Source organism: Gavialis gangeticus, unplaced genomic scaffold (genome assembly GCF_001723915.1).
Source record: "Gavialis gangeticus isolate Ggan-Ray unplaced genomic scaffold, GavGan_comp1, whole genome shotgun sequence".
NCBI lineage: Eukaryota > Metazoa > Chordata > Crocodylia > Gavialidae > Gavialis > Gavialis gangeticus.
In genome coordinates this window covers 65,389,986-65,407,175 of record NW_017729025.1, presented here as the reverse complement: position 1 = coordinate 65,407,175, position 17,190 = coordinate 65,389,986, and the positions used below count along the sequence as shown (strand labels likewise).

At 38.3% G+C, this 17,190-nt stretch overlaps 1 protein-coding gene across 3 annotated transcripts in view; it reads right to left on the bottom strand.

Moving 5' to 3' along the window:
* The window catches only part of HECTD1 (HECT domain E3 ubiquitin protein ligase 1), a 127,809-nt gene that overhangs the window by 1,472 nt on the left and 109,147 nt on the right, over positions 1-17,190 (bottom strand). For all 3 annotated transcript variants that reach the window (XM_019518919.1, XM_019518922.1, XM_019518920.1), the window contains exons 28-40: positions 16,001-16,223; positions 12,727-12,781; positions 12,295-12,477; positions 11,778-11,988; positions 11,610-11,695; positions 9,066-9,193; positions 6,408-6,609; positions 5,267-5,404; positions 3,805-4,412; positions 2,124-2,202; positions 1,939-2,032; positions 1,252-1,402; positions 63-207 (exon numbers count right to left, since the gene is read on the bottom strand). In XM_019518919.1, coding sequence (XP_019374464.1) covers positions 63-207; positions 1,252-1,402; positions 1,939-2,032; positions 2,124-2,202; positions 3,805-4,412; positions 5,267-5,404; positions 6,408-6,609; positions 9,066-9,193; positions 11,610-11,695; positions 11,778-11,988; positions 12,295-12,477; positions 12,727-12,781; positions 16,001-16,223 — 2,303 coding nt within the window. The remainder of the gene's footprint in view (positions 1-62; positions 208-1,251; positions 1,403-1,938; positions 2,033-2,123; positions 2,203-3,804; positions 4,413-5,266; positions 5,405-6,407; positions 6,610-9,065; positions 9,194-11,609; positions 11,696-11,777; positions 11,989-12,294; positions 12,478-12,726; positions 12,782-16,000; positions 16,224-17,190) is intronic.

The window sequence follows — 17,190 nt, the reverse complement described above, 5'->3', positions numbered from 1 at the left end:
TTTTTTTTTTTTTTTTTTAAAGCAAAGAGCTGCTATAGAAAGGTACCCCAAACAGCCCATACCTTGCGTACAACAGTGAGGCGGGGGTGTAAGTTAGCCAGTCCTCCTGGTGGAAGTGTTGAACAGCCAGTAGTAAACTGAAGAAAGGCTTTTCTTTCATCTGAAGACATCCCACAAAGCACTCTCACAAACCGAAGGAATCCAGGACTACAGGTAAATGAAAAGAAAAAACAAAAAAAAACCAACAAGAAGTTACTTTGGTGAAGAGAGAAAAATTTTTTGTAATTTTACACTGAAAAAAAATTGTTTGCCCAGGCTTAGACAGAAAATCTTTAAAAATAGTGGGGCCCAGATCAGTACTGAATCGAGTACAAAGCATTTATAAAGAATTAAAAATGAAAATAACAATAAAAAAAATCTTTCCCGAGTATCACATGACAAAACTTCGGTATGTCTATTAGAGATGGAATTAATCCCAATTTAATTATTTGTTGAAACTGGCAACCCACAAGGTAACCACCCTTCTGCACGATGCTGGCAGTACACAGGGCTTTAAGAAGGTGTATACATTTATTATCTTTGTAAAGTCTCTACATCACAAGAGCAGTATAAAGAAGTCTTCATGCAAGTGAAAATTCACCAGTCAGGGTTTCAAATTTCCTGCTTTTCCAATTTATTGGAAACTCAAACCAAAAATAAATCTTAAAATCTCTCCAAGGATTTTCCACAGACAGCACTATTCTTACACCAAGAACTCTGCTCCACCAGGGTTTTTGCACCTGGTCCTTTCACTTATGCAATGATGGGATCAACAGAAGAACCCTGCTACAGGGCATCTTTGATTTATTATGCTCCTTTCACATTCTGATAATCAAGATAGTTCTAGGAATAAGAACTCCTGCTAAGATGGGAAAGCTTCAAACTTAAGCATTGCACTAGGTAAAACAAAGACTGAAGCAATGGCTTCTCAACACTTGAATTTACAGAAAACTTGAGTTTACCTTGCCTGCTCTTCTGAATATGTTGACTCCCCATTGGGGGGGGGGGGGGGGGTCTTTTCACCCCAAACATCAAACCCCTCCTCATCCATAATTAAATTTTCACACCTCACCTGCCATATGTTTATTCCATATTGATTTGCTATTTTACTCCCAACAATTCATTCAATTTGGTATAAGGAATACTGTAGATGCTACCACTTTATACATGTTTCCTGAATGCTGTTTCATAAAAATTTAATCAAATAGTTACCTATCTCGTGTGTAACCCAATTTAGGCTCTGTGTAATTAATGATATCTTCAGCTGCCCAAGAAGGTGACTGATTTCCACAAAGAATCATCTGAACTTCCTCATGGCTGAAGGAACTCAGCTTCTCCATTGGGAAGACTCTATTGAACCCATCTTGATTTATACAGATACAAAGAAAAAACCATAAGAATTTAATCTCAAACATTTTTGGTTTTATACCTATTACAATCAGTAAGATATAGCTAATATTTTTTAATGTTTTCTTAGTTAAATCAGTAGAAAAAACAGAATAGCTCCAGTTAAGGCAAGAGTAAACAATATTACCAACTTGATTATTCAGAATTACTACAGTCAATACTGCAGCAAGCCTATGCTGTTAGCTGTTTTATAACTACTACACTGATTAGTTTGGTTTACTGTTCTAAACCTACTGATGCCGAGTCAAAAATTGGGACGTGTATACATGTAACTATTTGCCAATAATGTAATATACAACAATAGCCAATATTTAAAATGTGTTAGTATTTCCATTTCCTAGCTGTACTAACAAAGACAGTGCCTTCGTCATTATAATCCTTTTTTACTGCATATGGTTTATTTTTAACACACATTTCTGGAACATCAAATTAAATCAGAAAACCTAAAGTGTCCATCTAAATGCACATATACTGTGTCATGGTTAAAGTTACCTCTAAATGCCTCCATCTGTTTCTGTATGCCAGTGTGCATACAGAAGTCAAACATCAGATCGACATACTCCTCTGCATTATCCATCGTTACCATCTATAAAATATATATGTATAAATAATGTAAGCATTGTATTAATTATTCTTGAGACAGAATATTAAAATTCTGGATAGAGTATTTTTCTAACCTCATCTTCACCACCTGGTTTGAGATCCACAGCTGTAAACCCATACACTTTTGATGAAGGGCAGAACTGGAAATTTAGACTGCAAAAATAAGGATAGTCATTAGTAGATACCAAAAATCTGCTCCCATTTTTCATCAAATGCTAGACTCCTAATTACTCCACAAAAACAGCTTGCAGATTATCTTTTTATAAATGTGAACAATGACACCATATTAAAGGTTGTCAAATGGATGTTTCAAATACACCTGCATTTTATGTACATTGCTCACTTTTTCTATTCAGCTTCCAAATGTGTCAAAGTTTCAAAAAGTCAAAATGCAAATGTGAAACGTAAAATGCTACCAAGCCTTCTAGTTGACCTCACGCTAACAGGAACACTTACGCTATTTTCAGGGTTAATACTAGCAGTGTCAAAGTCACTTAACGTACTCCACGTAAAAATGAGTTTTAAAACTATGACCAGTTCTAACGCCTAACCATGCTGCCATGTTATATATTTACAATCACATGGAAAATCTGAAATCTTTTACTGCAGACTCAGTTCTAAATGAAACAAAACCTAGAATACCATTTACATTTGTTTTTATTTTTTTTCCCCCAAGAGGAATTTCTGAGAAGTTCACTCCCTATCTTGTATCTTCTATTAGGCAGCATTCCAGCTCTGGTGGGAAGGACAATCTCGGAGATATCACTGCAATGATGCTAGCTTAGTGCTGCTCATTTCAAGATCCTGCCCCTAGATCCAGGGAATTTGGTGGGCTCCTAATAACAAACTGTATTAATCAAGGATTGTGTATCATTATACTACATGAAATATATGGTAAACTGTTCAGTGATCACATAAAAACCTTAACCTGACAGCAGCCACTAGCTTTCCGAGTTTGTCTAGCCAAGTTCTCTACTTTCAAAACTTGGCAACAGTAACTGTCTAGCTGTAGCAACATGCAGCTCAGCACAGGCTCAGCGGGGTAAATAAGCTAATGCTGCATACCTGTGGCCACAGGTACACTATTACCACTACCTGAGCTGGTAGTATTAAAGCTAGCATGGATATCTCTACGTTACATGCAATACTATGGCAGCATATTCACTTCAAAGACTACTGGTAAGTGGCAAGAAATAATTTGTCTTTGGGCTTCAAACCTAAGTTTCCTATGTGAGTATATTAAGCACTACCAATAAGCTGTAACTTTAGCATTGTTCACATAGAAGATGTATTTCATACATTAGTAGCTCCAAAGCTAAAACTGCAATGGTGAATGGGTGACAGGTTGTGGAGCAATGGACCACAGATAGCTGACATAAAATCAGAATTTAAAAAGTCTATTTTAATGAAATGAGAACTTGTTATTTTCTTAGAAATAATTCAAAGTTCCAAACAGGATACAATGTGCTGCCTAAAACACATCCAAGTATGAATACTTCACAGTGCTTCAAACTTCTTAATACCATTGGTTTCAAACATTTGCAATTTCAGTTTGCCTTCTTTCTTCAAACGATGACAAAAAGGTACTGTTGGTTAAGGCCAAGTAAAGAACCAAAGCAAAACATCATAAAGTTACAACATTAACATAGTTGTTCAATTTCTCTATAAAAGGCTTCACAAACCATAGCTACAGAAACTGTGACTGAATCTATCAACGATGCCAATTTATATACCAATACAGAGGAAAAATCTTACCCTAAATCCTCTATGCTAAGTGGAGGCCCAGAACCCGATGGATTCTTCAGCATTAATTCCTGCAGTTTTGTGTTCTTTTCATCTTCTGAAAGACTTCTGTTGCTTAAGATGTGCCGTCTTTTAATTGCAAGGTCCTTAATTTCTTTTAAAAATCTAGCTCTGTGTGGATTTACTAATTCAAAATCCTCCCATGTTAAAAGTCCATTAAACCAAGCAGGAGGTTTAGGCTTTGGTGGATCAAGGATAAATTCTGATTTTGAGTCTTCTTCCAAGCTTCCTACTGAGAGGGAGTCATGCCCCTCTTCTGTAGAAGCCTCTGACTGGCTTTCAGTACAATGCAAGTCTCTGTCACCCCGTGACTCGTAAATCAATTTACTCATATTACTTTTAATGTCCCCCATACACATGAGTTTAAAGAAAGGTTTAGAAACGGGCAAATCCACCAGTCTGTTATCCTGAATACACTTAGCCAAGAAAATTCCCAGGAAATGAAAGAGTTTGGTTATTCTTTCAAGTTCATCACTATCTTGTGGGAATGGTGCTGTGAAGAGTCCACATGATCTCTGTACATAATATCCAGGAGGTTTTAACCCACCACCAATGTCAACCTGGTTTTAAGGAAGAAGGGAAGAAGGGTTAGTTTTGTGCAAAATGAGCTGAAATACATAAGTTACATTTATATTAAGCTGTTATTTCATGAGCTTCCTTCAGCCTAACCGATTTACAGAAGTAGCTTATTCAAATGTAAAGATCTTTGCCACCTTAGAAAATAGTAATTCACATATCTTCATGTTCAGATACTGTAATATTTGTTAAAGAGGCAATGCCAAGATGATAAAAACAAAAAGGCAATCTAAACCCCAAATTTTTCAATTCAACCCTTTGAAATAAACATTATATAAAAAACCCTTTGTTAAAAAGATTCAGGTTGCAAAATCTAACACTCACAGAAGTTAGGAAATAACACAGTTAAGGCTGTCTAGGTGACCTTTTGCCTTGTATGGATTATAACATAGTACTACTACAAAAAATATGTAATATCACCCCAAGAAATCCTTGCCTCAGTCTTTAATGGACATGCTCACACTACTTCTCTCCATCAGACCCTGCCTTATTCTGTGCAGAAAACAGATCTAACTCCATCCTACTGTGTACTAACTAAATAGTACTGTTGTTGCCTATAGCATATGCTGCTTCATATCTCAGCAGGTGCACAGTTTTGTTTCTGCAGTGTGCATCCTGGAAAGGGGAAGGCTTACACTCACCATACTATGCTTAAAGGGCAAAAATCTCACGCTTAACCATCTTAGGAGGCAGCAGACAAGTAAGTGTCACACACTGGATGGAGGCATTCAGATAATGGCCATGTGTGACAGGAAAAGTACTGAGATAACCAGTTTTCTTTATCTTACAAAATATGAATCTTTTTCTCTGAATATCCATGATAAGAAATGTGCCACACCTGACGCGATTCATCATCTGGAAAATCATCATCACAAAGCCAAGCACCCAGATCTGTCCTCTGGAACTCTGCTGCCACCAGTGCATAGAACTCAAGCGTGGGCCCCAGGCCCGTCCCTTCTTCTCCTAAGAACTCAACCTAAAAGATACAATTAAAATAAAGAAATACAGTATTTATTTGCATACCAAAAAACCCCAAATATGTGAACTTTTTTTCTTCAGCCTGCCCTCCCGAAACGAGAAAGAGGGAGGGGAAAAAAGAAAAACAGGTGCTGGGCAGTAAATCTCTACTGTGGCAAGTAACTCACTCAAAGGGGTACCTGGCAAAGGGTGGTAGGTTCTCACTGCCTTGCAGGGGGTAGGGGAAAAGGCAGGCAGGAAAGAGGCATAGGTTGGGGAAGTATCCCTCCCTTGCAGCCTCAATTCCTAAAAGCTGGGGGGGTTAATCCTCCAAATTGTATATGAAATGAAACGGCAAACAAGTCTTAATTTGGTGGTGATTGTGAAAGGGTTGACTCAGTAGCAATTGCTCAGAAAGGCACTTCATTACTTAGCAGCAGCAGGGAGAAATATGAATCAGATGAGGGGACTCCTCACCCAGCTCCGTGCACACAGAACCCCCAGCCCAGCTGCCATTTTGCCTCCCCCCCTCCACAGTCAGTGCCCATAAAATCGGAAACAATTGTTCAGTTTCCACATTTAAGACATGGAATTTTAAATTTTAAATTTTTGAAGAAAAAAGTGTGGTTGGGGCCAATCCCAGGAGGGGGGAGGGGCAAAAAATCGGGGCAACCATCCTGGCCCCGCACTTTGGGGAGGGGCCTGTGGAGCCGGGTGGAGTGGCCGCAGGAACCCCACGCTGCTGACAACTTCACATCTGGCTGCTTGGCACCCCCAACCCCACACCACCAAATCTGCTACCAGCTTCCTTGCATCTGGGGGAGGGGCCCTACACAGGTTGGATTTGTCCCAGGCCCTGGCACCTTGCTCTGGTAGTCTCTGGGTATGGTATGCAAATAAATATGGTAGCAGTAAAAATTTTAACAGTTATTTCCTAACAGGTCTTTGAGAATGACTTTTCAATACAGCAGAAATGATAAAAACAGCGTTTAGCATCTCTTCATTAGACAGACATGCTTTACCTCTAGAACAGACTTTCTATCTGCGTGAATCTGCATGACATTTTCTGCCCATTCCATCAAGGATTCACCTCGTGGAACTTTAACTCTTTCATGTTTGAGGCGCCCAACTCTGAATTCTCCTGGATCATCTCGTCGCACTGTACTTGTGGTCCTTGTCCGTTCAACAGTGGCTTCACGTCGGTTCTGTAGCCACACAATTGCTCTGGATACAGAACACACAGGTGTTGTTTAAAAACTATACATCTACTGATACATAACAGATGAGTACCCTGAGACAAGGTATGCAAAAATTATGCTGTTAACTCCTAAATTGTGTGCGCCATTTTCTTTGGCTTTTGCAAGGCTTTCAGATGCACTTGCAATGTCAAGGGAGGAAAAATGTCATATAAACATAATACAATAATTTTGCATTTCCAGGATGCATCATCCTCAACTGCTGGTTTAAAGGAAGAGAGAAAAAAAAGTGAAGTGTGCATGATATTTCATCACAGTAAAACAAACAAACAAACCCTAATCCCAGTGGAAGTGATTAGTGGGTAACAACACTTAGCACTCAGTCGTATTTTCATCCAATGTTCTTAAAGAGGTTTATACATATTTATACCTATAAGTCTTATGGGCTAATAACTCTACATAATATAACCCTACAGGCAAACAAGCAAGTTCATAGGTAAGGCTGAAGTACAATCATTTAAACACAAAAAAAAAAAATATTGGTTCTTGTCTGAAAAAAGAATCCAGTAATTTTAATGAAAATTTTGCCCCAAACTGTTAGGACTTCACAGTAAATGCCTTCATGTGAAGGTGTTGGGGTTTTTTTGGTTTAAAACCAATTAAACAAGAACAACTACAACTATTAATAGCACCTATGTGAAGGCAATGTTTTAAATTCTTTCATACCCTGCCATCCACACAGCAAAAAACTACTCCCAATGCTAAGAGCATGTTTGCTATATAAGTGAAAACAAAGTAACCCGAAACTGGCATATATTTCACCTAATTTACAGTGGTACTATGAGGTTTAAATGCTTGGAGAGCCCAAGAAAGTTGAAAGATGAGCCAGGTAAATAACATCTATTGGACAACAATATCTTAGATGCAAAGATGGTTATAACATGTCTTTCTTCTATTAGCCACATTATAAATACACACACGTGCATGCAGCCATGGAGTTGTAGCTATGTGATAAAATGCCAAAAGATGAAAGTCAGTTTTCTTAAACCTCTTATCAACTTAAAAATTCATGTACCCTTGAGTTACTTAAATATTCAATACCCCCGAGGGTTTTTAACAGAGAATGGTTTCCTCTGACACCCCAGAAGTTAACCCTGCCCAACGCCCAAAATTTCTATAGATTAAGACCCCCCACAAGAGCTCAAAAGAGCAGCTTTCCACCGAGTAAACAAAATTTCCATCCTCAGTTCCATGCTACTTTAATAACAAAATACAGTTAATTGGAGTTAATTGGCCGGCCTCTTTTCTTCTTTCCTAAGCAATGAAATGTCATTCTCCCTTTTCCTTGTATAAAACCAAACTGACAGACAGATGGACAGATATTATCTTTGTAGTAGAGAACCAATTAGTAAGCTAAAACCAGAACAAAGGATCAACTAGATGCTGAAATGTTTTCAAAGGCAGTTAACCTTCCATTTTACTAATCACATTAAGCTTACCATGTTATATTACAGCTGCATTATACAGCTAAGACTTCTTTTCAAAACAAGAGGGGTTTATGCACACATGCACGTGACGCAGCATCATGTGATTTTAAAAGGGCTTGGCACTGAGTTGTATGCATTTGTATAAATGGTGGAATGTGTCAGCACTGAGAAAATTGCAATAGTAAGCTTTTGAACACATTGAAGGTTTTTTAGTTTCAAAGCGTACACTGCCATTTTCTTAGCACTGACACACATTTTGCCATCTGTATAAATGCATGTGACGCAGCTCTGGGTACGTCAGTTTGCGTGCTCTGCAGGCTCTGACACACTGGATTTCTGGTACGTAGGAGCAGACAAATGTGGGTGTACAAATGCCCCAGATGTTCAAACTCTTGGTCTTTAATACACAAAATAAAGTCCAAACTATACAGTTATCAAACATTCACCATCTGTATAAACAATAAGAAGGTATATATTTTGGTGCATCATTTCAAACAAATATTTAAATATCACAGTAGTATTAGATTTTAATAAATCGTGTTAGGAGATTATGAATTTAAATTAATTTAAAGAGTTAGATTCTCTCTTCCTGTAAACAGCTTCAAGTAATGAAGAACCAGATTTTAAAACTCCACAAAAAAATCATTGCTCATTCTGATGATCTAGCTAAAGTTCACAGGCAAACTAAGCTGGCAGGCTGAAGATCGAAATGGAATTTCTTGTGGAACAAACCGTAGAGAGCCAGTCACTTTGCATCCTCCCCTCAGCACATGCATAAAAAATTTCAAATGCTTTTCTCAACTTCTAAAATGATTCCCCTTCCTTTTTTATTTATTGATCTTTGTAATATAAAATTTTATAAAGCTCCTTAAATTTGGAAAATATATCATGCTTAAGCTTTTCCATGATATGGTAAGTGACAAAGGTTTTACAGTGACATGAAAAATTATTTTACACTGAAGAAAACAGAATACATTTATTTGGTCAGGTTTCTTACCTTGATGCCCCAAATGCTGTGCACGTGAAATACAACTGTCTAGTTTCAAATGGTATTAAGAAAGGACACTTGCTAGTTAACTGCTCACACCAGTCTGGCAATGCTCCACTCGCTAGCGCCAACGGTTCCTGAAATTTAACAGACAGGGAGTTATTTAAAACATGGGATCAAGTAGTACAAGGAACTTGCTAGTCAGATACGTGTAGAGCTAGTTATTACCTCTGCAAGGAGTGCCCTTAGCACAGTGCTTTCTTTAAAAGGTGAATAGTTTATTAAAAGCATTGTTTATACCAGGTCCTTGACGATCCCAGCAAGGATGCCCCTGAGCCCATCCCACCCACATGTTCCCACCAATATACTCCAAATCTGGAAAGGTGCCAAGGAAGCCCCCCAAGGGTATATCCCAGTAGCTGATCTCAAGCATGCTGGTGATAGATGTCAAGACCAGCATGGGAGGGACACCCCAGAGTAACTTTACCAGTACCCTCTACAAGATGAACTGCTTTGAAGCTGAACAGGATAGGCAGACAGCATACATGCTAATTCTCAAGAGAATTAATTTTTCATTTTTGTTCATAAAAGGCTGTACATACTGTCCCCTCATAGGAGGATGCCAATAAATAAAGCATGAAGAAAAAGGAGAACCAGCCTTGGAACCTGGGGTTATTTCCCTCTGAAAATGTGGTTTCTCTCTGGCTGCTAAACAATATGGCGAAGTCATTAAGTAGAGCCAAGTTCCCAAGTAATCTTCAGAGAACTGTAACAAGCTTTATGTTCCCTACCAAAGATTCTGGTCAAAAGCTTTTTTCTGATTGTTTTAAAATTTCTATAAAATACACTGAAGAAATTTTACTTAGTTTTAGTAGGACATACAAGCATGCAGACATCCACCCACAAAATGAGAAATTTAACAACAAAGGCATGTCAGAAACATTCTATTTAGAAATATGGCTCTACTACTAAAAATAAGGATCTTGAAATTTCATTTTTATTGCATCTCAGTGACTTGCTATCAAGTTTGTCCTTTTCCCATAGAAGAATAAGGATTTTCTTAACACAGTTTTGCAAGGTCAGTTTGCAATTTAAATACCAAGATTCTTCCAGCGTCCTTTGTTATTAGCAGTAATACGGATATAGATATTTCCCTCAGTTAAATAGCATGAAATCAAAGAATGCTACACAAGTGTAAGCATAGGAAGAATGTGGTCCTGCAGCTAGTGCTTAGTTAACAATGCACAAGCCAGATTCCCATTACAGTGTTGTCTTTACTGTGCTAACAAGGGTAATAAATCCTAGCACCTGATGTTAGTCCCAAGTAAGCAGAGATTACTCAGAACACACACACGGGCTAAATTCAGACATTCAAAAGCCCCAGCCTGAACTGATTCAATCTTTGCAGGTATTTGTTTCAGTAGCCTCAAAACAAAACTCTATGGTGCCTCAAAAACCACAGCCTACATATCAAGGTTATCCCACAAATCCTGTTAAAATAACTGATTTGCTGGAAGGAACCAGATCAAGATTAGATTTATCCTTAGCTACAGAGAATTACATCACTTTTGTGTCTGATTAACACCACAGAAAGCCAGACCTAGATGCATCACTTTACCTGTTAAAAGTTTCAGGTTTGCTTTAAGGGCAAAGATTAGATTTTTCACTGTGCCCCCAGGCCCCTCTCAGCAAAATAACTGCAGGCATCTAGTGATAGAGAAGAAAGTGCCCTCTAATGCTTTACCTGATTTGTTATATTGTTATGGTTTTTGACAATGTTTTTTCCATTACTTTGGGCTATATGCAACTGAAAACCAAATCACACCTTCTTAATCTGGGATTTGAGCACTGTAGTAGTACTACTGTAGGTAATGTAAATACATTCACTCACTCAATTATATATTTCTACCTAATAATTTGTTCCTTAACAGCATTTGGAGTTTTTAACTACTGGTGACGGAAGAAGAAGTGCTACTGATAAAGGCAGAGTGACTTAAAAATTTTGCTGGTGACTTCATGGCAAAGGATTGGGAAGAATCAAATTTGGCAGCAACAGAAGAATCTCCTTGGTAAAGTCCATTAAAGCTCAAATCACTCATTTGGCTTCTAGTGGAGACACTTCCTTGTATGTACTCTCAGGGGCCAGTGACATTTAGAAGAAAATTTTGGATGGAAAAAGCTTTGATATGTTGAGGTTTGATCTAACAGACTGTGAACCTGTAAAACCTTGCACTTACGCAGTCCCAACTTCAATAGAATTACTCTGCTGCTTACAATGTTAAGCACATGAATGACAGTGTGCAAAATGAAAACGCAAGTCTGGGAACTTAAACTGTAGACTGACTATGCCAGGCTAAACATTTTTTGTTTTGGAAAATAACATGCAACAAAAAACATGCAATTCCATGATATCAGGTGGTTTATTCTTCATGACCTGGAGGGTGAGTATTGCCCAATATTTTTAAAATTAGAATAAACAAAGAAAGGTTTCAAAATTACAGCATATATAAAATATTGTATATTATGTGCAACTCACTAGCTTAATTTAATTACCTCAATCTGTTGCAGAATTTTTGTAGTGATTTTTTTGCTTGTGAATTCATCTGGTGGAAAATTAAACTGAGAGTGTTCATCTCCTTCTGAAAAATATTAAGAGAAATTTTTTACATTATTTTGTCTTTGTGGAAGTACTGAAGAAACCACATTAAGCTACTTACATACCTTCTTGAGATGTTCGTATTGAGTAAGGGTCACTTGCAACTATGTACAGAATACGAAGCAGCTGCAGAACATCTTCCACTCCACAGGAATTCTGGCCACTACCAGCCTTGGCCTGAGGCTGTTCTTTTGCCAAACTAAGAATGTCAGCATTCTGGAGAGTGGAAATGGCTCCCTGGTTCAATCCAGACTTTGATCCATGCTCACAAAAATCCTATAAAAAGGATTGTTGAAGTGAAAAAAGTGGCTAATTTTCAGAATTTTGTATTGTGGCCAACCCCTTAAAGAAGTAGAATGGTTACGGTGTTTAGGCTTTCATGGTAGTAACACTGGCTATGATTCAAATGTTTTTTAATACTAATATTCCAAACGGAAGGCAGAAGTAGAGCCAGAAAAGCCTAAACTTGAAATAGACTTACACTGTACACAGCTTATCCCCCCCCCCTCAAGAACCTTCAAAGCTGCACAACAAAGCACTCAGCCATTCCCAGCAAAAAAAAGTTTGGATGCGGACATATACCTTGTATGCAGCTATTAGCTGGGAACAATTTCTGTTTTTCCTAATACTTTTATTAGTGCCGGTTAATTTCCAGTGGCGCAGGAAAGCCGAGTCTGCATTCTTCTGCAGGTAGGTTATCAAGTCATTCTTTGGTAATTCATCAGTGCCAAGGTACTGTTCCACATGCTCTATTGACCAGCAACCCTACAACAGGAACCACCAAATGTGGGTCTTTCCTGATTGTAAAGTCTTTAAAATTTCACATGCATTACACACAAGTTCTTTAGGAACATGCATTTATACATTTTTCATTCACATCTTCGGAACATTCAAGGACAGTTAGTTGGGTTTTTTTAAGTTGCATTTCACTAACCACAATATGACCTGTTTTGTTATCGTTTAAAACAGCCATACAAACATAAGGTTAATAAAAAGTACCAAAATAATTCTTACCATTTTCCCACCCTCTTTCTCTTTATCAGAATCCTTCATTTCTCTGTACACAATTCTAAACAGGAAAATATCAACATTAATATTTTAAATAATTTTTCAAAATAGCACATTTAAGTAATGCTCACAGACTGCTTAGAACATCCTCTGCATTCAGAAATTATCAACAAGATGATAAAATATAAGTAGTTGCTTGGCTTTTAGCTAATTTGATGTGAAAGAGCAGAAGCAGCAGCAGCTCTTAAATATAGCAAGTCTGTAAATTCCCCAATTCAGTAAAGCTTTTGAGCTCATATATAGCTTAAAGACAGCAAAATAGGAATGCACAAAGTACTGAACTCACATTTGCTTAAATGAGGCTTGAATGATCCAGTAACTATCAGGCTAGTTAAAAGACAGGAAGCAAGAGGGTACAACTAAACAGTCCCTTTTCAGGAAACAGAAAGGTTAATAGTGGGGTCCTACAGGAATCTATGCTGGGCCTACTTTTGTTCAACATTTTCATCAATGACCTGGAAACAGGGAGTAAATAGTGAAATCTCAAAGTCTGCAGAAGTTACTAAAATATTCTGGGTAGTCAAATTTCAAGCGGATTGTGATGAGCTGCAGAAAGTTTTCACAATCCTGAATGGGCAAAAAAGTGGCTAATGAATTTCAATGTTGACAACTGCAAGTTAATGCACACGGGAAAAAATAACCTCAGCCAAACATACACAATTCTAGACTCTGAACTAGCTGTTACGGACTCAGAAAAGAGCCCTTGGAGCCACTATAGACAGGAAACAAGCTCAATGTGTAGCAGTGACCAAAAATAGCCAGTAAAGTAAGTGTAGGGCATTATTAAGAAGGGACTATAAAACTAAACAGGAAAAACATCATGCCACAATATAAATTTATCTTGAATCTGTGTGCAGTTCTGATCTCTGCATCTTACCAGGGATACAAGTAGAACCAGAAACAATATGGAGATGGGCAACTAAGACTATCAGGCGTAAGCAGCAGCTGTCATACCAGGACAGACTAAAAAGGCTGTCCTGGTATGACAGCTGTCTGTCCTGTTTTACCAGGACAGACTCCTCTGTTCAGAAAGGGGGGATAAAATGGAGGTCCACAAAATCATTTTTTCCACACCCTTTTTGATTAGGTTATTCACCAAAGCCCAGAATAATAGTAGAACTAGCAGACACCTACTGAAATGAAGGCAAGACATGCTTTAAACAAACACAGGCAAGCCCTTCTTTTTTGTTTGCTAGTTTACACAGTATGTAGTTAACTTGTTAAACTCATTACCACAAGATGTTGTAAATGCAGATTTAGGTTCAAAAAAGGATTAGACTAGTTCACGCCTGAAAATTCCATTAATAGCTATTAAACAGAATAGCTACAGAACAGCTGTATCCTCTGACATCAGTAAATCAATATCACTATTGATATGCCCTGATCATATACTCCTACTCTAAAACACCTACTCCTGCCAACGTTAGACACATGACCTTGACCTGGATGGACCACTGGTCTGACCCAGCATGGAAGTACTAGTGTTCTTAGTCTCTAAATTCTGCTGACAGAATTTACCAGTGACAAGTACAGAAAATGTACTTGCTCTATTAAGATAACTTCAGGAGATGTCCAGGAAGACAACTATACCCCTAAAAAGACCATCACAGCCCAATTTTGCAAGGAAGGCTACTCCTAGTTATTTTCCAGTGTTTATTTCAAGTACTTAATTTATTCAGCAGAAGCATCCCTCTTGTGATCAACTCCTTATAGCTGTAAAGTCATATCCTGCAGGGGTTATTCACTGCATATGTTATCAATTTCCTGACATTCTAAATGCCTGGGGTTACTTCCTGCATGTCAGATTAAGAGGAAAATAGCATCCATAATTGTAAGGGCACAAGAACAATAGATTTTTAAGTGGCAGTGCTGCCACAAAGCAACTGGTGTCTTCTCTGAACATGACAGCAACCTTGGTTGCTGCATCCTGACAGTAAAGGAGCTCCCTAATAGAACTAAAATTACTGGTGAGAAGTGGTAGGGGGTGCTCCTCATGTTCTTGGCTCAACAGAAATTATGATAAATTTCTTTATAGAAGAGGACTGAATTTTTAAGGAGACCCTGGCACTTTCACAAAGCCTAGTGGTTGCCTCACTTTGGGCATAGCCAGACATGACTGTAAAAATCGGCATCAGAAGATACCAACGCAAGCTATTATCATGCAACAGTGATGTATGCTCCTGAGCAGGATCTCTCCCTCCCCTTTTAAAGCACCTAAAACATCCATATACTTAGTTCTGCATGAAGCTCGTGTTAGTCAGGTCTAGATATGAGATAAGAGTAGATGTCTGGAAGCTATAGATTTAAGCAATAAAGGGGGGCAATCCAGAACAGTGCAGGTGCAGCTGCATCCCCTTTTCTCTGCTGCCAGAATAAGTTGTCTTTAGCAGATATTTTAAGGTTGAAAAAATGTTACAAACACAAGACCGAAAGAAAATTCCTACACAATTTTCACTAGTGTCTGCTATGCTTTAAATAGTTCTTAGGCTAGTAAGAATGAAGTAGCCTTACCAATATCCTTTGTGAACAAACAGCAAGTGAAGACAACTTAAAATAGGTGCGTTAAACTCATACAGTGAGTTTATAGGCTGGTCTGAATATCAGATTGGGTCCACAGAGCAGCACCACATGCTAATGATGCACCACAGTCCACAAGGATGGTCTAGTGTGGGTAACGCATGCACTGTGTGCCCTGGCCAGGCTGCACATGCTGCTTGTAGTATATATGTGCCAGCTGTAGCCCCACACACTGTATGCAGCATATGCCTGTCCTGGCGAGGGCAGCACAAACAACATGCAAGGCTGGGACAGGGGCCAGAATGTGCCACAACAGGCTGCACTGTGGGCTAGATTTGGCTTGCACGCCTATCTTTGACACCCTCCGATGTAAAGCAAACAAAGCATTTAATTAAAAGATTTCTCTTTGTCATTTCTCCTCATCAACAACGCTGCATCTGGGATATTGGTAACAAGGCACAATAGAACATTATGAGAAAAGGTTACCATGGCTGATTTTTAAAAGAACTGTTCAAAGGAATAATATGAAAAAGGTGAGAGATTATTAAAATGTAATTGCTTAGTTACCTAAAGGAAAGTATGCCTAGCTTTGTCCCTCCTACGAAAAAAGCAACTAACGAACCTCAACATGCATTTTAGATCAATTTCCTCATCAGACATCCTCAAGTAAAACCATAATAGATTAATAAATTTGTAATCTTACGTGTATGTTGGTTCCCAAATACGTCTAAGTTTATCAGATTTCACACTGCCATTACAGGAAAGCTGCAGTAACTTCTGCACATAGTAAAAGATGCTAGATCGGAAATTTGTTAGGGCTAATTCCACTTCCCGAGTTGTTCCAAGACCTGAAACTTTCAAAGTCAGTGCTAAACGAGGGGATGGCATACACTCAACTTCTTCCAAGAGTTCTGAATGAGGTGTACCTGTAGTTGAAATATCATTTGAGAATCAATACAAAACGTAAGAATCCTGCTTTAGATATGCTTTCATGTTTGTAAGAAAATATATATATTTCATATTGAATGTCTACTTCTTAAAGATATAGTATCAAGGAGAGTAGAAAAACAGGTTCTCACCTATGTTACAGCAGTTTGTTGCTAAAAATGAAAGAGTTCTTTACGTCTGTTTTTTTTGTTTTTTTTTTTTGTTTTTTTTTTTTAAAGAAGTTTTTTACTTCATTTTTTGGCTTTAACAATAAAAACCAGACGTGTCAGTTTTATTTATTTTTTTTAGTTAGTTTAACTTCTAGGTACTCCCATTCTAACAAAGTAGCAATGACTTGACAACATCCCACCAGAACCACTGGATATACCCATATTTCTCCCACTGTCTTTAAACATGCTGCTACTGCACTAACTACTTTCAAGTCATTCATATTAAGGATAGCTCATTTACTACAGATGGAATGTAGGCCAAAGTCCCAAGCCAGTCAAACTGGCTTATGGCACGCACGCAGAGTGGTGGTGGATGGGTTGGTTTCTCCCTGGAGGGATGTGGGCAGTAGTGTCCCCCAAGGCTCTGTCCTGGGACCAGTACTGTTTAATATCTTCATCAATGATTTGGATGAAGGTATTGAAAGCACCTTGTCCAAATCTGCTGATGACACTAAACTATGGGGTATAGTAAACACACTGGAGGGCAGGGAGCGAATTCAGGCAGATTTGGACAGACTAGGGAAGTGGGTGGATCAAAATAGGATGCAATTTAACAAGGATAAATCCAAGGTGCTGCACCTGGAGAGAAAGAATCTCCAACACACCTATAGTTTCATAGATTTATGAAACTAGGGCGGGAGAACAACAAAACCCCAAAACAAGAAACGGGACTCAAATGAGTCCAGCCAGGTAGGCATCCAGCCTCTTCTTAAAGACCCCCAGGGTAGGGGCCAGC